The 24,206-nt window shown below is 32.7% G+C and overlaps 5 protein-coding genes across 9 annotated transcripts in view; 4 read left to right on the top strand and 1 right to left on the bottom strand.

Annotated features, from left to right (window-relative positions):
- The first annotated feature begins 1,130 nt into the window (after positions 1–1,130).
- Positions 1,131–4,449, top strand: LOC105449896. The gene is made up of 3 exons (XM_011689350.1): positions 1,131–1,240; positions 1,581–3,857; positions 4,114–4,449. The coding sequence occupies exons 1-3, from the start codon at positions 1,213–1,215 to the stop codon at positions 4,239–4,241; spliced, it is 2,433 nt and encodes an 810-aa protein (XP_011687652.1). The 5' UTR covers positions 1,131–1,212; the 3' UTR covers positions 4,242–4,449.
- A 3,090-nt stretch (positions 4,450–7,539) lies between these two features.
- On the top strand, positions 7,540–14,156 carry LOC105449894. Its single transcript, XM_011689349.1, has 4 exons — positions 7,540–8,014; positions 9,851–10,000; positions 11,443–11,574; positions 12,100–14,156. The coding sequence occupies exons 1-4, from the start codon at positions 7,885–7,887 to the stop codon at positions 12,174–12,176; spliced, it is 489 nt and encodes a 162-aa protein (XP_011687651.1). The 5' UTR covers positions 7,540–7,884; the 3' UTR covers positions 12,177–14,156.
- A 58-nt stretch (positions 14,157–14,214) lies between these two features.
- Positions 14,215–18,602, bottom strand: LOC105449892 (methyltransferase-like protein 10). Of its 2 annotated transcripts, XM_011689343.1 has the most exons (5): positions 18,586–18,602; positions 16,903–17,075; positions 16,713–16,811; positions 14,682–15,091; positions 14,215–14,372 (listed from the first exon to the last, which is right to left on the bottom strand). In XM_011689343.1, the coding sequence occupies exons 2-5, from the start codon at positions 16,956–16,958 to the stop codon at positions 14,278–14,280; spliced, it is 660 nt and encodes a 219-aa protein (XP_011687645.1). In that variant the 5' UTR covers positions 16,959–17,075; positions 18,586–18,602; the 3' UTR covers positions 14,215–14,277. The 2 variants fall into 2 exon arrangements, with proteins under 2 accessions (XP_011687645.1, XP_011687646.1); XM_011689344.1 differs by lacking the exons at positions 16,713–16,811; positions 18,586–18,602 and having other exon boundaries at positions 16,903–17,412.
- Positions 16,799–20,798, top strand: LOC105449893 (ferrochelatase, mitochondrial). 4 transcript variants are annotated; one of them, XM_011689347.1, is made up of 9 exons: positions 16,799–16,887; positions 18,112–18,177; positions 18,627–18,825; positions 18,910–19,131; positions 19,242–19,343; positions 19,668–19,833; positions 19,918–20,025; positions 20,131–20,295; positions 20,368–20,798. In XM_011689347.1, exons 2-9 carry the CDS (start codon positions 18,138–18,140, stop codon positions 20,563–20,565), a joined length of 1,200 nt encoding a protein of 399 aa, XP_011687649.1. In that variant the 5' UTR covers positions 16,799–16,887; positions 18,112–18,137; the 3' UTR covers positions 20,566–20,798. The 4 variants fall into 4 exon arrangements, with proteins under 4 accessions (XP_011687649.1, XP_011687650.1, XP_011687648.1 ...); XM_011689348.1 differs by lacking the exon at positions 16,799–16,887 and adding an exon at positions 17,502–17,676; XM_011689346.1 differs by lacking the exon at positions 16,799–16,887 and adding an exon at positions 17,502–17,724.
- Positions 20,799–23,675: 2,877 nt separating this feature from the next.
- LOC105449891 (leishmanolysin-like peptidase) overlaps positions 23,676–24,206 on the top strand; it is a 251,269-nt gene continuing 250,738 nt past the window's right edge. The window contains exon 1 of the mRNA XM_011689342.1: positions 23,676–23,858. Coding sequence (XP_011687644.1) covers positions 23,709–23,858 — 150 coding nt within the window. The 5' untranslated portion in view covers positions 23,676–23,708. The remainder of the gene's footprint in view (positions 23,859–24,206) is intronic.

Here is a 24,206-nt window from a genome sequence, read left to right as displayed (position 1 = left end):
CTGTTAATTCTGTTAATTCTGTTCTTAATTAATTGAAGTTAATTCTGCTAACCGCGACCCGTTAGTACAACGACCGTCACGAATGGCCGCACAAAGGCCGGCTAACTCTATTTAATGGCAGAGGGGCAGAATGAAAAACCAGAGCCTCACCGATATGCTCATCTCCGTCGGTTCCTGAGACTTCCTTCGGATTCTCGTCCGGGCCGGGAACTCGTTCTCGTTCTCTCTTTCGCTCGCTCGCTCACGCTCGCACAACCGCTGTCGGCGACGGCGGGATCTCGCACGCAAAAGCGCCGTTGATCGCGCTCGATACGCGATCGATCGGCTTGAATCTTGAATGACTTCATCCCCTACCTGGGGGGTGCGTAGTGTCGCCGCGCGGGCCCAGCTATGACACGGACGTACGCAGCTGATTTTTCACGGGCGCCTTGCGAGGTTGCTCAAAATTATCATTGCATGGGCTGGGACGTCCTGCGGGCCTGTTTCCTGCTATCAATTGATGGACAGCTCTTCGGCTGATCCCGAGCTCTCGGTGGTGGTTATTCCTGAACCTCGTGGAATCGCCGGTCGTCTTCTCATTCGGGGGCCCCATGGTGCCAGGACAACTTTCATTGCCGGGCATCCGCGTGTCTCATTCCTTCGCCGCACGGCCACGTGCCCGATACGTGGGCACAATGCATATTAATTGCTCCAACGTCGGTTATTTCGTAACAGAGTTTTTCTCCTTCTCCTGTCCCTCGCCGTCTCCGCTCTCCTCTAGGCGACTTTCATGTACGGCAAAAATATACAAAAATAAAATTAACAAAATAAGTAATGTGCGTGACGTAATTATGAACCTCATGGAGATTTCGATTTGGTTCTTTTACATATGTCGAAATACCGGCCCGGTCTTAGGCGTGAACCCGCGCCTTGTGACGGCGCGGCGGCGGGACGCTGCTCCGCTTCAGCGGACTGTCACAGCGAACGTTACAAGATAGCGAGGTGAGGTTTCTGTTGATAGCGAGACACAGTCATCAGCTCTGTTGACCCGGGAAAGATAATTGATGACCCGGCGAATGTCTTCCTCGTATCTAAAAATGTAGAAGGAGACAGCTTTTATCTCGACCTTCTGTATACTATTTTACCAGGTCGAGATTAGGTCGTATTTCTGTGCTGAACATTTAACGATGTCGTTTTAAAGAAATCAGTTCAGTTTACGATTACTCGCTCATCATGAAGGAACAGTGGGGCATTAGTGAAAGTGAGCAATACTGTTGTGTCTTTATGCTAAATATAAAAGAGTGATAGTTATTCATATATCGTAATTATAAAAAATTTATTAAAACATTAGTTAAAGTTTTTATATAATAGAAATATTTTTATACTTACATTTTGTTTTTTTTTATTTTTATAAATTAATTATTTGTTGTAAAGAATCGTTGCGTATATATGAATTTTTACTGTATCGTAAATATTCCTTGATTTAATCCTTTTATCTACATATACATCTAATATATTCAAGTCTTTAAATATGTTTATTAATAAACATAATTATTTTGTAAATAAAATATTTAAATGAATAAAAATTTAAATTTGCACAGATAATATAGATCCCACGATTGTGGAAGAAGGATTATATCAGAAGAAGCAAAAATGCGTAAAGAAGACCAATTGTTGCGTACGATGCATACCGTATCTCAGACTGATATTCTTATTAGAAGTAACATTATTCTTCGGATGGGGTTGTTACATGATCTTACAGACTTATCTTCCTCAAGTAAATGAGACTACGAGTGGCACTTTTGAGGGGAGATATCATCTACCAATTGAATATGAAACTGAAATACAGCAGTTACGTCCGAGTACAGAAATACCTGCGACATTTGAGGTCATAGACAAGATACATAATATTTTAAAAGATATGATTAAAACAGAAAATTTAACGCAAGAAAAGGCAATTGTAACCGATGGAGTTAGTATGGCGCTAACAAATACGCAAAATTCCAATAACGTACAAAATAACTATACAGGGGGACTAAGTGTTATCAATAAATTATTGACACTATACGAAAGTTTACTTCACGAAAAATTTACGATTAGCCCGGTGTCAGAAAAATCTTCAATTGAATCCACTGACGAAAACGTTAGTACTTATGAGAAAAATCAATCCCTCCGTCACGTACAATTTCTAGAAAAACTACGCAATATAAGTAAAGCAGCTAACGATTTAGAAAAATCCGAAAATAAAAGTGACTTTGGTGAGGACGTTGATCGTTCGACGTTAAAAAGTCAAGAAAATCATTCGTTAGATGCATCGAATAAATTCAAAAGTTTAGAATTTAATGCCGCATCAATCTCAAATCGTAAAAATTTCCCTGAAGATCCTATGACCAGTGTAGATTCGACAAATACCTTGTCAGAACTAAGACAAAAATTTGCCACACAAGAACATGGAGATCTTGTCATATGTCCACCTTCTGAGTCTCATGAGTCCTCTGACACGTCAATGAATGATTCGGATAAAGGTCCTTTTACTTCTACTTCTACTTCTCAGGGTGTATTAGCACAAGAAATTTCAAAGCAAGTCGAAAATAAGTCAAGCGACGATGTTGATGAGAGAAATAAAGATAAACACGACGTAAATGATAGTGATACATCGACGGCCACCGTGCGAGATACAGAAAAGCAATATTCATCGGAGAGTATCGCAAAAATAATAGGAGATGAGAAATCAATGGAGATTACTGAGAATCCTTACAAATTGTGGTCGGTTCCGCAACCAACAGTGCAAGATAGTGTAGAATTTTTGACCCCAAATGTTGATAAATTTGAATGGTTTAGTGGGTCCCCTTCCTCTGTAGATTTTGAAAGATCAGAATGGAAAGATATATCAAAATCAAGCACAGAACAAAATTTGCCGTCTGAGAATATGAATGAGATTATTCCAGAAAGTCAGTGCAAGATAACAATTGAAACAGGTATTCTCGAAGTAAATTGTCCCGCTATTAAATTCAATGAGAAATGGAATTTTGCTTCTTCTGAAACATCTCCAACCAATGTAAACTTTCCTCCGAAAGTTCCAAATTTTAGAGATATTCATTATATTTTAAATTCCATGTGTGGCGAGGATGCCAGTGAGCAATTGGAGAATGAAAACATTTCTAATGAAAATTCTGATAAGGGAGTTACAACGCCGCGGGACAGCGTACCTAAAATAATCAATAGAATTGATTTACAAGAAAGTACTACAAGTGCGAAAATTTCGAACGACGCATTACCGGATTTATTTGATGCGCCATTTATAGATTCTTATGAAATGGACGATGAATATGAAGATTATGATTATAGATATAAAAGAGACACCAGTGAAAATTTGTCTGAATTTTACCTAAACTACTTCGAAGATAAAGATGAATCTGAACAAGTCATGCCAAATTCTTTCTCTAAATTTATGGTCCAAATCATTGATTTAAAAAAGGCACAGCATCCACTTCTTGATATGATTAAACAACAACAAGAACAATTAAAAATCAATGAAGAGCAAGATTCAGTTTTTAAAAATACTGAATTTTTGAAAGCTTACGACGATTTGAACAAGAAACTAATTTCTCTACTTAAAGATGAAATGTTAAATGTCACGACGCGATATCTACTAAAATGGACTACCTCTGATTTTAATAAATGGAATATTTGCAGTATTCTTCCTTACATACGTTTCACACACCAAACCCATACATGGCGTGAACATTTTCTTGCTTTAAAGAAACTCTGGGAGGATAACAAAAAGATAGATGTAGGAATGTATCCTAACTATTCACACAGTATGGAAGACAATCATCGAAAGAAACGAATGATTGATGATCTAAACAGACAACCGGGTATGTCGACATTCAAAAAAATAATATATTTTACTTAATACATATTATTTGTCAAATTGCTTTGAAGAATCATATTATTCTTTAGTTAGTTGTTACAATATTCTTTAAGGTAGAAGTTACTTTTTACATTATATATAAAGAAATACATCTTATCATTATTAATTTGACATTTTTATACTAAATATAAATTAATGTAATGTAACTTAAAATATATCTCTGCTGTTATTAATTTATTTAAAATAATGTTACATTGCAGATCAGATATCAAATACGTTAGAAGAAGATGATAAAGACAAGGACTTACTAATAGAAAAGCTGAAAGAAATTTTCATGAAAATGGAAATTCTTGCCCTCTGCATTGATAGACTGAGATATTCTTCATGAACGATATCTTGTTCATAATAAACTTGATGACGATTACGCTTCGAGTGAATTTCCGATTACAACTGAAGAACGCCGTGAATTGTATACATCGAGAAATGTATACGAAAAGTAAAAGTGACAAAACGTATGCTCCTATAATTTTTCTGTATGATATTTTTCTCTCTTTCTTTATCTATTAATTCGATATTTTGTATAAATAATAAATAAATGATTTAAAAATTATATTATATTATAAAAATTATAAAAATATTATAATATTAAAAATATTAAAAATATGTGTATAAAAGTTATTTATATTGATTATTAAAGAAACTATTACTACAATATATATAAATATATATTGTTAATAGTTAATACAAAGCGGAAGTTGATTATTTCTATCTTAATGCGTTACTATACTTAATATGTAACATGTTCACGAAATTTGTTCGTAAAATCTGTAGGTATTTGACAAAAGCATGCTATGGAATAATCAGTGTGTTCTTCATATGCCTGCGCATAGGCCTTGAACTTATTCATGCTAATTTTTTACGATTTATATGTAGTTGCGTTAATGCGATAACCCCCATGCGTTGGCCGAATGACGATTGTAATTGGTTGTTCGGTGATTATAGAATTGAAAAGTAGGTCGGGCTCGTATATCTTTAAAATATGTTCTTGATTATACTGAAAGTGCATAACCTTTGGCTACTGTTTTCACTTTAAAATAAATTTTAAATTGATGTCATATTTCTGAGATGTTTTTTTACAGAAATAAGTAACAAAATTGCTATTTGTTTTATTAATTCAATTATATTAGTCTTAATTTATTTCGTGTTAATACATTTAACGTGTAAACTATCAGTCATCAAAAACATATGTATTTTTGTAAATTGGTTTTACTCTCGTGCACGGAAAAAATTGACAATTTATTCAGTAATTTCAATATTCAATTACTGGAATGTTAAAAGGGACGCTGCAAGAATTGTGAAATATTCAAAGTTACGTAAATGGAACTTTTAATAAACTATGATTACGGATCTTATCAAGTTTGTTGTGTTGAGTTGATATAGCGTTGCGCTTCTTTATTAATGCCAGCACTCAGCCAATCATGGGCTTAATCGCGCGCGCGCTGACCTTACACCTTACAGAGTTTCGTGAAACATGCAAGATCGACCGCGACAGTTCGATCAGTATTTCGATCGCCGGACGAGCATTCCGGCAAATTGCCTTGTAAATCACGGCAGTCTTGCACGCGTCTTGTTAAATTTATGAATCACACGCGAGCCTTCGTGATCGACGATCGATGAGGAACTTACCTCGTCGAAACAAAAGGCGGCGCGATAGTTGTAAAATCGGCACGACAATCCGACACGGGTCTTCCTGCAAATGCTGTAAACGTTGCAAGGCAAGGCAAGGCGCGATGCACTTGGCGTGCAGGCAGACACATTTCTACGACTGTCTGCCTCTATAAAATACTGGCAACACGGCGATAAATTTTCAGTCGCTTTCGTGCACGAGCAGCCGGACGCGTCTCCTTTGTTACTCCCGTAGTTAACATTTCGAGCTTGATGGAAGTTTTCGAGCTTCGGCGAAGTAATGTAACGTAACGATGCCAAGCACATGATAACGGAAGAACTAAGCTGGATAATTTTTTATAACTGCGCGAGAAAGTCTTAATATTTAAGCCTTATTTTGCAGGAAAAATGCTGTTCAACTTTTATATAGTCACACTTTCTTTTATAACGATCTCTAAAGAAAATAAATAAAAACATAATTGTATACTTTCATACTTGTATTACATGTTTTTAAATACATTGTGATGACATATATTTTGCGAAAATACGATAATACTAAATTTTCTTGCAGCGGTAGATTGCTTTTAATTTAATCAAATGTTTAAATGTTAAAAGCAATTTTATATATACAAGTAATGGAAAAATATAATATAATAACAGAAAAATATAATATAAAATTATAGTTTGTATATTGCAATAATAGTCTGCTTATCATTCACCGTTTCTTTGTAAAAAATTAATTTTTTTAAGTTTTTACATATTATCCTTCTCTCCACTTAAATTTATACAAAATATTTGCAAATATAAAAAATTATAAAAAGAAAATTATCAAAGTTATTAAAAATGATAGTTATGCAGTAATTTTTCTCTGATAAATGTGATAATCTTCCTAATATTCGAAAACTATTTGTTGCAATTCATTCTAAAATAGAGATATACGAATAATGTTCAAAAGAAAAATGTCAAGAAATTGTTTTTTGGAAAAAAATGAACAACATTTTTGAGAATTTAAACTTACTATACAATAATCTTTAAAAAAATGATGATTTATAAACAAATTTTTGTTGTCTTATATAAACAATAAAAAATTCAAGTGAATGTTTGATTTAGTGCACACTGAAAAAAAGTCTAGTAATAATAATCAAGTCTAAATAACAGTTACGGAGCTTAGGTAAAATAGTTTCAAACAAATATTCAGTTAATATAATCAAAATGTTTTGTAAATATTAATAATATTTGATAATTATTACCAAACAACTGGTTATTATTATGTTTGATCATATTTACTAAATGTTGCTATAATATATCAATATGCTATAAAAATTACATTGGGTATTACCAGACTTCTTTTTTCAGTGCACGTAGGTCGATTAAAATAATTGCGGGGTTTTCAGATGAGGCATTTCATGTAACCCATATTCGGCGGCAGCATGACCAACTTTTTATTCAATAATCTCGTGATTGCGAAATATATATACTATAAAAAAAAGTTTCAACAAACAGTCCCGTAATTTTCTTCGAATCGACGGGAGAAACTTGAACAGATCGTTTGATATGGCCGCAGTAATTACAAAAGTTTTAGAACAGACATGTAACTTTATGGAAAATAAAAACTGATAACCGAATTGTTGAATTATACATAATTATGTAGAAGGGTTTTTAAAGTTCGCTATCGATATAGGAGGATCTTATACGTTGGGAATAGATAGGAATAAATGATAACGATGCAAAGCATTCCGCTTTGAATGCTTTGCATTGTGGATTTCCGAGTGATATCCTGAAAGGAAGTCAGGTTCTATGTGTTGGGCTCATAAATTTTGCTGGTAATGCTCAGCAATGGCTCGGTAATGGAACATCTAGCCGCGTCTCTTTCGAGGCGATCGAAGTTCAAGCAGCTAGCTTCGTATTCAGATCTCAAAGAAGGTGGGTAAGGTAACCACCCTATATGGCAGAGCATTTTCTGCCTCAGTAGTGGCAGCACGTAGGTTTCGTAGTGGGGGTGCTTCGAAGGCTTAAAAGGCCTTCCAACGTCCTTGTAACACGCAGTCTTGGAATCAAACATACTAGTATTCCGCGTAAGTGGATCGAAAGTGCGAAGAATAATCTCACCTAACTTTGCCGCCGCGAATTCCCGTCAGACTCTCATCGGAGTGATCTGGTGTACCGTGGGCCGAGATTAATTTGTTGTAGGAAGACAAGACGAATAGTTTGGGGTCAAAAGTATCAAGATTAGAAAATTAAAAATTCTAAGCGGGAAAGAAAGTGATTTTTTTTCCTCGCGAGTCATCCCTTTGCTAAAGTTTGTGATTTGTGACCATACAAGTGGAATAATAATTAAATATCATTTGCATAACAATCGAGAGACCATGAGAGTGAGAATAATTCTATCAATAGTGTTGGTCATATCAATTTTTTCGCCGCCGATGTCCGCTGCTCTCACAACTTTTGGGAAAAGCAATAATCAAAACTCGAATCCACCGCCGCCACCTACACCAAGTATGTAATAAATAAAAATGCAAAAGAGAATATACTGTCAAAATAATATATTGTTTCTAAATAATTACATTTTAAAGATAATTATTGAATGCAATAACTTAATATTTAAATTTCTTATATTAATTCCACCATTTGTAAAGTACAATTTAAATTCTATTTTAAAGCAAATTTATTAGTAGCAGACAGAAATTTAATGCATGTATTCTGTTATATTATCTTCCAATGACTTAATTTTGAGAGAACAAATATGCTCATTTATTCTCTATATCATCCCTCTATTATTCTTTACCACTCCTTATTTTGTTGATTTAGATCTCTTTTGTTTAAGAATTACAGTGTTTAGCTGTTTTTAAAAGTGTACGAAAGTATTACTCTATTATAAATAACATTTACTATATGTATATAAACTTAACCCTAGGTGCCATATCAGAATATGACATATACTCAATGTAATTTTTTACATTGCTGTAATTTTTTTATAATATAATTTGAAGACGTGGATTGAGGTTTAAAAAAACTTTAACCATCCATAAAGAAGTCTGTAGGAGTAATTTTTTGCGTTATTCTTAATGTGAAAGTGCACGAAAGTTCAAAAGGAGTACCCGATACTCCCGATATGACTAATTCGTAAGTTATTGGCGTTCTGGATACTTCTTTATTTTTTATTAAATATACATTTGAGTTCCAGAGAAAAGTATAAAAGTAAATTCATAAAATTGTAGAATTAAAAAATATTATTTTATAATGTATATGCATTATTACGTGTCTATTCGAAGACTTGCAAACACTCGGAACATCGACGCACTTTCAAAATATATACAATAATAATATTTATTTACTACAACTGTTTATCCATTTTATATTGCTTAAAAAATAAAATTTTGCTCATTAGTTGTAAAATCATAATTTGTTGGTTTTTCAAAAAATTTGATTTTTTATATTTTAAATAACTAAACTTTTTGAAGCGATTTATATTGTACAATTTTTTTTCTTAGTCTAAAGGATCAATTAAAAAAAACCCAGATTGTTTTTTTGCTTAAAGTTTAAATTAGATAATTTTTTATTCAAAATAATTATTTTTACGAATTTTAGCAATTACATATTTTTAAATCATAGTAATTATTTGAAAATAAAATATTTTTTATTTTATTCTTGCTTATTTATATTTGTCTGACTCTGATATCGATTTCATACGTGTTGAGCGAAAAAATATATGCTTTCAGTTAATAGATATAGCGTGACAAAGTTACATGATTTCACAAACCCTGGTGTGACAGGGAAGATAATTAAAAATAGGTGTGGCGACTAGGGTTAATTACGTATAACATGTCTTAATTGTAGGTACTACATAAAATGTAACTCTTTATAAAGCAGGATAGATAATTATTTTGATTTGTAATCATATTTAGATTATTATTTTTTCTACGAATACGCAAATTAATATCTAGTAATCAGTCACAATTTAAAATTGCGTAAATTTACTATTATACCATTATGATTTTTACGTCATTTGAGATTATATAGATTTGAACAATTAAAATAATATATTATTTTCACAACGATTTTCTTTTTAATAAAGAAAAGCAAGAAGCGAAAAGATTTTTCGAACATTTAAATATCAAATAATAGTTCTTTCTCTGCATTTATAGAGCAATTACTGCAGAATCTTAGTTATTATTTTTGCTTCAGATTTGCAGATTTAATCTTTAATAATCAGCTCAAATAATATTTCATTTTTATGAGACTGAGACATATTATCTTAAACGAGTTGAAGGTCAAATAAAATTACGGTTTCTTACATAGAATTATATTATACACGATATAATACAATTGCAGCTGGTAAAGCTCGCGAGTGTAGGATGGAAAGTGACTGTGCTGGAATTCAGAATACAACGTGCATGGCGGATCACCGGGATGGAAAAACTCGATGTCTCTGCGGCGATTACTCGGCACCACTTAATGGCGCCTGTCATATTAAATTCAAAGGTAAACCAATTTTTACTCAAGAAATTAATTTCAAATTTATGAATAAATAAAAAAAATTTTTTTCGATAGACTTCAGAAACGCTATATGTATAATGTGTAATATTAGTTTTTATTTCATATTTTACATGCATGCTTACATACATTCTCAATGTCTCGCATATGTTAGTTATTACTTTGATTTCTTGAAATTAGTCAAATTTGAAAAATTGTTTTAACAAGAAGGCAGTACTATTTGCATATACTTACATGCTATATTGCAATATGTGAATACACGTACGTGTGATAGTGTTCGTAGCTGGTCTATGGTTATCTATGCAAATTGGTACGGGTAAAGAAGTATCGCTTCAACAGAGAAAGAGAAGGGGGGAGAGAGAGAAAGAGAGAGAGAGAGAGTGGGAGAGAGGGAGGAAGGGGAAAGGAGGGAAAGAGAGACCTACCTTCAGTAGTTAGTAGTTACGCCGATACAACTCGTTTTTCTGTAATCTCGTTTCACGGCAAGAAAAAACGTGAATGTAAAACGGTAATAATAGTAGAAGCAATATATTTAGTCACTTATTCTTTTGGAGAAGATGATGACACACATAATATATTTATTATAATATTTTTCAAGTTATAAAACATGCTTGTATGTAATTAAAGGCATATTTGCATGACTCTCATGAAATTGCATCAATTAATTGATAATAAATTATTAAAAGTGATAGCTACCGTACCTGGTACGATGCAGCAAATGGATTTTGGAACTTTGGAAATCGTATAACGTGTACCAAGCAATTTGTAGTTCGATACGTAATATTAGAAGCTCGTGAAACGACCCGGAAACTCGGCAATTTCATTTGATTAGATGATCACTATGCACGTTTCCCTTCCGATTTTCGACGAAGTTGCCGGTGATTGCCTCGAACATTTTAAGAGCAATTAATCGTGATTACGAATCGATCGGCGCTTAAAATTTACGCTCACGCTTGAGAAAAATAGAGCGTTATATTTCTAATAATTAAAATCATACAAAATGACATAAATAGTAAATTTGATAAAAAGAAATTTGTAAATATAATATTATTATTGTGAATTATTTATTGTGAATAATCGCTCTATTTTTCAAGATGGTTTCTATCTAGAAAAAAATTACATGTAAAGGAGATTATTCGCATTTTTCAAAATTGATTGTTGTTTTTTCGCGATGCCGATTGATTGTCTCGCTGCGCTTACTTCGGGTGAGTGGCTGTCATTGCACTTGGCAGTTGTGTGTGTTGAGACTAATGTATAGTGTAATAGCAAGTATATTAGTAAAAAATAAAAAATAGCAAAGCGCGCGTCTGTAATATTAATAATAAAAAATGTTAAACAAAATTAAGAAACAAAGAATTTGAGCTTTAGTTTTTTTTAATCATTTATATAAATTCATAAAATGTATTAAAAATTATGTTTCTATTTTTTAGCACTTCATGCATATTGTAGTTCCGATGATGATTGCGTAATAGATGCCCAATGTGTGCAACGTAACGGCACAGCGGGAAAACGTTGTTATTGTCGAGAAGGATTTTTTGAAGAATCTCCATTTTATTGTGACGGTAAGATTTATTTCTTTTTACATTCCAAGAATTATTATTAATATGTTATAAATAACGTATTATATAGCTAACTGTAATCTATATAGCTAATGTGATACATTTATTTCACTGAAATTTGTGGAAAATAGCAAAAAAAATCTTGAGTCTAAAATATTTACAAATGTAAATTAAGGTGACTTTTTATAGATGTAATTGAGGATTAATTAGTATTTAATAATACTGAAAATTCTGTTTTAAAATTAGTATTCTATCTTCTCCGAAAAACAGGATATATCGATCTATGTTTATGTTAAAAGTTTAAAAAATATGATAATTTTCTCGTTTCATACTATAATTCCTAAGAAATAGAACGGCGTAATAATCTTGTTCAGCTGTTTTGAAACTTGCTATCACGAACACGTGATGCAATATAAACGGAAATTGGAATGTTTCTCGTAAAATAATCTCTACGAGATAATTGAATATCGAGTTCGATTTATGTGAACTGTATTAAAAAATTATCTTTTAAAATGTTTATATCCTTAGGTTGTTCATCCATCTTCACGTTACACACAATGACACTTCTGGCTGCTTCGCTCGTGCTTGGAAGATTTACCAACTAATATCTAAAATATTCAAGCTTATAGAAAATTATTTCGATAACCCCTGAGTTTGTACGATAACCCACAATGGAAAAACATTATAATTCTTTGAGACAACGAATTCAAAGAGAAGTCGCTTAGAAATACACTTATTTATAAAAGTGTCTATTTAGTTCAATGAAAGTGTTTAAGTAGGATGTACGTTCAAGTTTCAAAATGATAATGCACATTTATGTGTCAACTATGAATTACGAGATAATCTTTATCAGATATAAAATATTTCAGCAGTCTCGCACTTTTTTTCAATTATACTTTTTAAATTCTTTAGAAAAACAATATTCGTCTTCAACGAAAATTTGTTTAATTTTATAAGTAAATTTTCAACAATCTATTGTAAGAAATTATATGTAACGGAGATTTTGTGTAAATAGCTTAGATATTAAATGTAACAGTATTTCATAATACTATTATAACAACTATTATACAACTATCGAATTCTATAGTATTATAGTTTCATACTATTTAATCTAAAATCAGATAGCACAAAGATTATAATTTTCTCAGTGAAATAATTGATTTATTTGTAGTTTTATTTGTAGTTCAGGAAAATTGCACGATTTCTTATATAGAGAATAGTTTTATATAAGTATATAAAATGCGTTATATATTACAAATATATACTTGTAAAGTTTATAATTTTCTTGTGATGTCTTTTAAATTTAGAAAATTATCTCCATATTTATCATCTTCAGTAAACCAATATATCAGTTTATAATCAAAGTCTATACAACTGATGATAAGATGCAGAAAATACTGTATTTAAATTATAGAATCAAATTTAAATATTTTCAAATTTCTCTGTAGAAACAATAAGTAGTTCAGAATTTTTAGTTGCTTTTAATTTTAGAAATGTGAAAATAAACAATTTCGCTGCATCCGGATAACTTTTATAGTCACACAACAAATAATTATGTCTTACATCATTGTATTAACAATTAGTTTTAATATTAATTTATAACTTAAGTTCGTAATAAAAAGTTCAAAAAGTGAACGTTAATCACTTTATACAATCAACAGTCGTAAATAAGTAATCTTTGTACTCGTTTTACAAGTACAAACATTCGATGTACACTTGTCTTCGTATATTCTTAATACAGCGTTTTAATCAATCGTTAAAGTTACTACAAGTTACTACAATTAAAATATATTATCATAATTGTAGGCAGTTAAATTGGGATAAACACTCTATTTGTTTTATAAAAATTTTTCCGTGTTTGTTGTGTGCAAATATTTGCCATTTAATTACTACTACAGTATTCTTATTATGTTGTATAATAATAATTATTATTAACACCAGTTCAAAAGACTAAAACAACGTAACATGAATATTATATATTTCAGATAAAATTTACTACTAGATGTTAAATTTCACTATTTTTAGAATTTGAAATAACAATATAATGCTTTGATAGTAAAATTTTGCAATGTATATGATTAAACTTCGTATTTCAACTGCATTCGTAAAGAGATGCACATATCATTACATGATATACTTAGGATAATTCATTCTTATATCATGTTTCCTCAATGCACAAGGTAGATAGATGTATAACAAAAAGAGATTCGTAAATTGACAAGAATGTCCTCACAAAGATGCAAAATACACACAATTTTCTAAATACTTTAAATTGTCATATTTTTTTGATGAAAAATATAAATTTTTGCCAATTACGAATATAATCAGTTTTTTAATTAATATAAATGTTACAAATATTAATATAAATGCACTCGATATATTTATTTCTTCGCTATTGTTACATTTAGTAATCGCATAGATTAATCGCTGAGTTTAATTGACATTGTAATTGTATTGATAGTATATCTTTTGTAAACTTTGTAATGTGATCAAGAAAGCGTAGTATTAACTATTGATCTTACTCTAATGTCGTTTTATGTATTTGGAGATTTCATGCACAAATAAAGTCTTGAACCTTTTCGCAATATATATTTATTTTTTATGAAAAGTATTCACAGGATAAAAGGTAATTGTCAAAATCTCTTTTACAAATTAGACACAATTATTTTATTTATTTTAATGTGGTACACATAAATTTGTTCATAGTCACTTTTTTCTAAATATCAATTGTGTTACAGTGTTACCCGTCTGCCCGCCAAACTGGAACGAATCCGTAGGCAGTTGACTATCGAATTCAAAATCTGCGAACAATAATTATCACAATGCACATACACCAAACGATCATCTTCACCAAAGATAATGATGTGAAAGCGATAATTTCTTTTCCGAGAAAAACACCTGTCTTTGATAAAACGAAGAATTCGTAAACACGCGTGCGATAAGTTTCATTGATAGAATATAATAATAATAATAATTAATGGTATATAGACGAAATATTTAATATAGTAAAACGAAATATTTATATATAGTATTTAAACGAAAATTATAATTAATAATTTTGACTATTTAAAAATAGAGATATTAAAATTTTAATTAATAATTATACTAACGACTCGTAAAATGCTTTAGCAATTCTTCTTTGGTCCAGTTACAGGATGTCAAGATGAAATAGCCTCCTGGTAAAAGGATGCGGTATATATTTTCTATATATTTCTGCCGTTTTGCCATCGGATCTTCCGGATTTAAACTTATAGCGTCGTAAGTGCCTTTATCATGAACGACTTTAAAATCATGCGGCAATGTGTTGTTGAGTATGTCGCAAATCTCTATCTTTACATTCGGCAAGTTGCTATCGTTCAGCACCATGCGGGCCAGATCTACCCCTTTCTGTGAGTAATCCACCCCCGTCAAGTTTGCGAATCCCGCTTTCGCGAGTTCAACCAAAGTCATCGCATTACCGCATCCTACGTCGATTATCTTATCACTCTCTTTGTTTAAATCCAATTTCATAGCGATCCATCTAGAAAACGACTTTCTTTATATTATAGTTCTAATAATTTCGGAGCTATACAAGCAACAATCTTCATTCATTTTTAATTGCTTTTGTCTATATTTCGAATGTTTTGAAGAAAATAACGAAAATTATTTTCGAATAGACGGAGTTTAAAAAAAAATTGATCGTTTTCCTTTAATATGGAGTTTTCATATATTGTAAATTACATTAAAACAAAAATTAAAATATAAAAATTTTTTTTGTTTCTCACGCACAAAATAAAATAGTATTAATATAATACTCAGATTACACCATTTTTAATTTCGGATTGCTCGAAAAGAAATATAGAGAAACTATTTCAATAAGCATCAAATCTTAAATATGTACACTCAGGGAAATGTTTCGCTGTTCCAGTTAGAATTCTAAATATTACACTTAAATTATATCGCTATTTTTTGTATCTACTAAAAAATTGTTTGTCATACATAGAATTTATAGTAGCAATATTCTAAAAATATATGCAAGAAAATATAGGTTTTATAACTAAATATGATTGGAGTTTGGATTGGAGTCTGGACTGATTAAACGTCATAAAGAAACTTTCTTGCTAAATTTGACAAATAGTTCAGATATAATTTCTGTCTGTTAATCTTACTTTCTACTTACTGTTAAGATTACTTTTTTCAGTGTAGTATTCCTAAATGATAATAAAAGATATTTTATTAATACATTAGAATATTAAATCAAAATAGCACTGAAAAAAGTAATCTTGCGATTATAGCGAGAATTATTTAGATATAAAAAATTAGCTAAAACGGATAAGTGATTAAGCACTGCGATACCATATGTTTTGTATTTAATCAATATAGATAACAAACAGAAATTATATCTGAACTATTTGTCAAATTTAGCAAGAAAATTCCTCTATGTATTTAATTAATCACTCCACAGACTCCAATCCAAACTCTATAAATCATATTTGGTTATAAGATCTATTTTCTTCTATATATTCTTAGAATATTGCTGCTATAAATTCTACGTATGACAGACAATTTTTTAGCAGATACAAAAAACAGCGACATAATTTAAGTGTAATATTTAGAATTCTAGCTGGAACAGCAAAATATTTCCTTGAGTGAGTCAAAATAACTCGTAATTTTTAAATAAAAATTACTTAAATTTATAATAATGCATTTTCTTAGATTTTTTGTAATTTTTGTTGCAATATATATAATGATTAAATCGATCTTTTTCCCTTCATCCCTTTTTCAAATATACAATTGAATATTTAATATACAAAAAATGTAATATTCTTAAATAATAGAAATAGATACTTCTAGCATTAATTAATCAGAGGGGAAAAGAATTTATAATCAACAATTTCTAAAGTTTATGATTATTCACGGTTGAAAAGATTACTGCAAAACCGACGTCAAAGACTTGAAACGTTATCGTCGGAGAAGAGATGAGGCTCGATCTCGCAGATGTCGCCACCAGTGGCGCGCGGGGTACAGGTCTCGATCGCGTCGCGGCGGCTGTTTGCGTTTCCGCGGGAAAGCCTATCGATTTTCCGCGGTGCGCGCTCTTTACCCGCGGTACCGAGAGTCGCGTGTCCGCGTGCCGGCCCTCCTGTGGCTTTTTCGCTTACCGTACGACCTTGCGCGTGCTGGCCGCGCCGAACCATATCTCGCCGACGTCGCCGTGGTCGCGGAAGTTGTCGAGCTCCTGCGCGTACGCGTTCTCCCAGCTGCGGCAAGAGCGGACAACAAGAGAAGGGTCAGAAAAAGCGGCGAGTGATGCACAACGGGTGCCGCATGGTCACGGTACGTATTACTCACAACTCGAGAGTGCCCAGATCCGACGACGTCAACTCCTCGCTCGCCCGCTCTGTCATTATTCCACCGCGGTCCGTCAAAGCAGCTGACGTGTGAACGACAATGCACGATAATGCCGATCCCAGAGATCCGGAGTTGTCTCGCACGAGAGATCTGCTCGCACGGTACCGGGTGGTCTTTAAACCGAGTAATTGCGATCGGTCAACGCGATCGATCGCCTTATTATGAAACAGTGAATTGTGAATCGAACAGGTTAATTTGACAAGCAGTATTTTTTTTTAATTTTTTTTTTAAAGCCGGTCTTATAAAATCTCAATGTGAAAGTAGAATTTCGTTGCTTCGAAATTTCACATTCAGGTGGCAGCACCGTTTGGATATTCTCGGCAACAAACGCACGCTGCATTGTTAATAAATAAATAAACAGAAATATGCGTTTGTTGATGCACGGTTAAAGCAAAAATATTCATATATAAGTGAATGACATACGATCAACTTATGACATACGATTAACTCGTAGGCTTTTAATGAGTTTATTAAATGTGTTTTCCTAAAACAAGGACGGAAAGCAGTTTGATTTATTTTCTTTTTGTATAACTGTCTGAATATATTCTTGACAATTTTGACAATACATATCGTGTTGTTATTTGCTCTGATTTTTTTTAACATGTTGCATAGCTAGTGCAAGTGTTTGTAGCGCTATCTGGCAGCCGTAATGCTAAATACAAGCAAAGTGTCAATTTCCGAAGATTTATTCACGTTGCAAAGAGGATTCTTACGGTTTTTCACGAATTTACTCGAGAAATTTACTTCAAGAATTTGTTTCAGGCAAAAGATGCATTTATCAGGAATCAGATTACATATAATATTAATATGATTGTGTAACAGATGTTTGAAAAAAAATTCGAATGTACACGTTTAATTTTTTGTTGTTCGAATAATATTTCTATCGTCTGTCATTATTTATCTTAGAGCAAATTTTGTAAGAATAGAAATCTTAATTGATTGATATACTGCGGGGAATTGTTTACACAATCTTCATTTATACGTGATTTATAACTTGCGTGCATACAGCATGCTGCATCGAACCTAACCTAGTCGCGAGGATCAAATTTGTTCTTATCTAATGGTGTACTCTACTGTCATCGTGACAGTGCAACTCGTAACTCACAACGCTCATGATAACCTCTACGTTGCAATTTTTTAATTTTTCAGATTGAGTTATTAAGTGCTATTTAGACATGAGCGTTAACAGTTTGTTTACGAGTCTGTTATGTTTTGGTAAGTGAATAAGACTTTTTCATTTTTAGAGATGCATTTCGCAGAGACAATAAAGTGATCCTACTGTCATTTGTAGGTAGTAATGACAACAAGAAATGTTAGTGATAAATTATTCTTTTTTTTATCGCGCCCAGCATTTAAAAATTTATTAACCATAACGTTAGCGCTGAGTTCAAAATATACCTCATTGTAAAATGGTACACAATATTAATTACTTTTTATATTTATGATTTTTTTAACGTTACAAACTTTAATTTATGAAATTTGTTATATTTTATGAAAGGCGATATTACTTTAAGCTACAATTCATGTTGTTTTTCCGACTTTTCAAGTGAAGTTTTACGTTTCGCTTTATATTTGTGATTTTCATTTGTCTTTGAAATTTTCTTACATTAAATAAGATATTACCTTAAATAAACACCAGGTAATTGCAATATAATGTTGTATAGGGCGACAATGCACGAAGCCTTCTGCTGTAGCACGATGCTACGCTTCTGTTGCTGCAGATCCAGTAGACAGAGGTGGCGTAAAACCAAAGACTGGCATATTAATGTTAAACATGGGTGGTCCTGCCAATACCAGTCTGGTCCATGAATATTTATTAAGAATAATGACCGATCGTGATATGATTCAACTGCCAGTTCAAAGGTTTTAATTTAAATTTTATAGATCTTATATGCATGGTGGCGAGTATTATGTAGGAGAGACATCTTTTATGGGAATGTGTTGCAGTAAATTAGGTCCTTGGATAGCCAAACGTCGTACGCCAGAAGTACAGAAAAAGTATTCCGAGATTGGTGGCGGATCGCCTATTCTACAATGGACGAATAAACAGGGCGAACTTTTATGCAAGAAACTAGATAAAATTTCGCCTGAAACCGCACCTCATAAATATTATGTTGCCTTTCGGTACGCAGATCCTCTCACGGAAGATACTCTTGAGAGGATACGCAAGTACGGTTATCATATTTTCTTAGGTGTAATATAATCTAAACACATGTAAACATGTGATTGTAGAAAGATGAAGATAATTTGAATGAGTTGTGTTTTTTTTCCTTTTTCAGCGATGGAGTACAGCATACTGTACTTTTTTCTCAGTATCCTCAATATAGTTGTTCAACTTCGGGTTCCAGTTTTAATGCTATATACAATTATTACAAGACTAGGTGATTATTATATTTCATCAACTTTTGTTATAGATAAGACTAATTGTCGGTGTAAAAGACTGGATTGACTTTTGTTATCTATTTTCCACATATTTATTATAGGCAGATTATTGTACTTTATATATTGTACTTTAAATTAGAGATGCGGCACGTGTTCCATATGTTATTATGTTTATACATATATGTTTGTTATATAGAAAATATTTACGTTATAAATTAAAATTGTCTGTTGTTTTAATCAAATGTATTGGATATTGTAAATAAGAACAAATGGAAAATGGAATATGTTAATTTATACACACGGGACACGAAATTGTTTTGCAGAGAGTCGCCAAGTGACATGAAATGGAGTATAATCGATAGATGGGCCACGCACCCGCTTCTTGTGAAAACATTTGTCGAAAGGATTAAAGAGGAACTTGCGCAATTTTCTAGCGAAAAAAGAGACGACGTGATAATTTTATTTTCAGCTCACTCTTTGCCTTTGCAGGTTATTATCTCGAATTAATGTATACTTAGTTTTATAATCATTTGGAATTAGTCTAATTTGTCTTTTCCCCGGTAATTACTTTAGGTTGTAAACAGAGGAGATTCTTATCCTGCGGAAGTTGGAGCCACAGTCGCATTAGTAATGCAGGAATTAAATTACTGCAATCCATATAGTTTGGTGTGGCAATCAAAGGTATATAAATATATATGCTGTTTAAAATCTAGCGAAATTTAGCCGGAGCTTAGATAAAGTTTTGCGTTTAGTGTGTATTTTGTATTACGAAATATATATACATAGGTTGGACCTACAGCTTGGCTAGGACCTTTTACCGATGAAGCGTTAAAGGGTTACGTTAAGCAGGGCAAGAAAAATTTTATTCTGGTACCAATTGCGTTTGTAAATGAGCATATTGAAACCCTTCACGAATTGGACATAGAATACTGCCGAGATCTTGCCGAAGAAGTAAGAAGCGCTGCCATATCTTACATCGTCTAATACGATGAATAAAAAATATTTCATGTTTAATCTTTCTAGCTTGGTATCGAGAGGATACGAAGGGCTGCCGCGCCTAATGATCATCCTATTTTCATCGACGCTCTGACGGACATTGTTGTGTCTCACCTTAAATCAAAACAATCTGTAAATCCTAAATTTTTAACGCGGTGTCCTCATTGCGTAAATTTAAGTTGCGATGCCAGTAAAAAATGGTACGCTACAATTTGTAAAAATTAATATTTGCGACAACGCACGCGCGAAATCATAATTATAAATGTTATATTTTAAGTATAAATAATGATTATTTGTGTAATTTGTTATATCAATTATATAGCTATATCAATAATGTTGTATATAATAGTTTGTTAATAATTGAGTTTGAAAATGAACAGCTCTAATGCCTCTAATGAAATATATATATATGTATTATATTTGTGGAAACCGGTGCAATAATATCGAATAAATTATAATACTTGGTTTTATTTCGTAAATCCCTTTCGCAAAATTATTTCTTTTTATATAGACATATCGCTAGAATAATTCTCATTTTTATCTTTACTTCCGACATAATCCAGAATAGCTAATTTTTTGAGTAAATACAATATCCAGTTCTTGTCAATATCTATAACTTTAATCATAATCGATAGCTTTGTTGTTTTATATACCTATTCTTTTCTAATTTGTGCATTCAGTGCATTTTATTTTTTCACGGTAAAATCACGATTGTAAATTAGGTGTAGCATCAGCGGTCCCGATGTTACGCTTCTCCTTTGCTCGTTTACTGCCTTTGTCTTGTAAAAACATGGCGACAATCAGACCGTAATAATTCTATTATTGCTATACAAGAAAATTACTGCATGTCAAGCTGGGTAGATTAGACCGTAATAATCCTATTATTGCTATACGAGAAAATTACTGTGTATTTTACATATCAAGCTTAATAATTTTCTCTAGCCACATAGTTGCTTACAAGGTGTTTGCGAATATTTTGTACGTCTGGTCCTCTGGTAGAGATATTTCTTATATTTGGATACAAATTTTATTGCTGAAACTCTGCTGAAATTTTGCCAATTTATTTTTAACATTTGAAACTTCAGATTAACTCAAAAGAAATAATTGTATTATATTTAATAAATATTGTAAAAATCCTTTGAAGACGCGAGAATAAGTAATAATAATAATAATAATTTTTCATTTTCTATTTAAATCTGTTTTAATAACTGTTAGATTCGTTAATCGTAATAAAATTATCAACAGAGAATATTGCTATGATCGATTATCTGTACCATTTGTAGAAACTTTTTGTGCGTAAACATTTAGGCTTAAAAAGATAAACTTTATTGTGTATATGTATAGCTAACTCTCAGGGTCGACTCTGTACTTGAGACTTCATCAGCCTTATTATTCTGTATAGAGCGAAGGATATTATTATTAACAATATTATTTTGACCTCTTTGATGTGACTTTGACGTAGCCTTTAGTCACGTGTAAAAGAAGTCGTTCAGATTCCTTTTGAAGTACTTACTGTATTAAATTGCGGCTAGAGATTTACAATGGATTTCAACATACTCGTATTTAAATTAGAATTTTTTATTAATCGATAAAATTTTCAAGATTTTCTGTAAATTTTTGTATGATCTATTTATTTAATTTTTTTTTTTTTTAGTTTTTGTTGTGTATACCATTCGAAACATATCGTAGCATTTACTCAATATATGTATATTCAGTAAATCATTCTGATTTCTGACGCGTAAATACCAGATATCAGATTGTGAAAAAATTCCCATTTTTGCGCACTTCCAAACGCAAATATCAAATACGATTGGTAATGAACGCAAAAAAAATTCTCGACCTCTTTCCGATCATGATATGGGGAATCAAATTTCTGTTGCGTCAATATAGGTATCATTAACTACGGCTCTCTATCGCAAAGAACGGTAGTCAAGTTACATCAAAGAGTCAAATTAACTAAGGTTATTGATTAGCACTATTTTATTTTAACTCTCGATCACAGGTAGAAAAGAAAGCGAATTAATATCATGTAACATTATTTTACATCGATGTACAAAATATTCTTTACTTTGAAGTATTTAATGTCTATGCAAGTTTTTTTTTTCTGAAACAAACAATTTTCTTTATTTTTCTAAAATATTTATTCATAACGCTCTGTTTTGAATGAAATTGAAATTTTTATGTAGTCGTGAAGTAATTCGATATTTTTGTTACAAGAGAATTAATATTTTTCAAAGTTCTCAATATAGCTTGCAAAGGAAATATAATACGGAAGGTATAGAAAATACTTATAAAAAGAAAAAGAATTTCTTATCAACAAACAATAATAGCGTCTCAATAAATAAAATAAATAATTAAATAAAAAAAATATATACACATATCTATTCTAAAATTAACTTTTTTCAATTATACGTCGAGGTATAACATTCAGTATTTTATGAAAAGTACTGTATATGTGTACATATATGATATACACACGTTTTATCATTGGAAGATAAACATATAAGTACCTAATTATAATTTAAATGTTTTCAGTCATTATATGAATATATAAATGAAAAAAAGTCGTTCTTTGGTACATTAATAAAATTGAAATAAACATGTGGTACATTTGATAATATCATTTATTCATCTCTTTCTTTATGAACGTAATGAAAAACTCAAAATATCCTTATATTCTTTAAATAAATCGCATAAATAAATATGAAGCAAATACTGTATGCAAATAATAACATTTCGTTTCGAAATAAAAAGCATACACAACGAAAGTATATTGTACATTTCGTACGCTAATAATTTTTTCTCTATATTTTATAATATCTAACGTCATGATATACATATGATATACACATTAATATTTTACAAGATACAGATTCTACAATTTATTTTTATTATTTAAACCAGTCTTAATCAAAAATTAAAACAATATCTTTTTGCTTCGACGGGAGAGTATAGCGAGCAAAGACGGTCGCTCCCATTAGTTTAGTCGTTCATTATTAAAGAACGAATAACAGCGTCTGTGTCGCATTAAATTTAAGCTTGCCTCAACGTCGTACAACAAGCCCTTCGATTTCTTCGCAGGTTCTTTACGACGAGGGGTTTATCCCAGCGACAGCGTCGTCGTCGCCGCTGTTGCCGCCGCCGCCGCCGCCGTCGTCGTTGACGGAGTGCCGCCTCCACCACCACCACCACCGCTGCCGCTGCCGCCGCCGTCGCCGCCGCCGCGCTCGCGCTCCGGGTATCGAACGTGAGTCGCGCGGCGCTGCCTGCCGCCGTCGCCGCCGCGCCGGCACCGGCCATATAAATGCGCGGCGCCGGCGGGCGCGCTCAGTATGTGTCATGCTTTGCGATCGCGCGTGTTGTCCGTGATGGCGGCCCGAGTGCGGTTGAAGATGCGCCGCGGCACCTGCGGCGTGTCGCCGCTCGCCGTTCTCCTCGCGGTGTGCGCTGTGTTGGCTCCTGCCACTGGGATGTTCGAGCACCGGCACTGCGATCACCAGCATCCGCGGGCGCACGAGGTAAGTGGCCCCCAAATCTATTCACCATCGCCGCGGATGGCGATTCTAACCTCTCCTCGCTTAACCTTCGCTCCGTGCGTACTCCGGAATTACTCCACGCTCCTCTCTCTCGTCGCCTCTGCGCGCGATACGAACTCGCGCCTCGCGCTCGTCTCGAATCTCCGTGTTAATAATTTCGCCACCGCCGATCGCGCTTCTCTAGTCCTGCATTCGCGCCGGCTACGGGTTTTCACTTTGCCGAAGGGAATGACAGGTCGAGCGCGACGGATCCGGCGGTCGCCGTTACTCGCGGTAGTATCCGTCGCGTGCGTTCGCACGTGTTCGCTCCGTCTCTCTCTCTCTCTCTCT

Source organism: Wasmannia auropunctata, unplaced genomic scaffold (genome assembly GCF_000956235.1).
Source record: "Wasmannia auropunctata unplaced genomic scaffold, wasmannia.A_1.0 LD336071.1, whole genome shotgun sequence".
Taxonomy (NCBI): Eukaryota; Metazoa; Arthropoda; class Insecta; order Hymenoptera; family Formicidae; genus Wasmannia; species Wasmannia auropunctata.
This window is presented reverse-complemented; position numbering and strand designations above follow the sequence as displayed.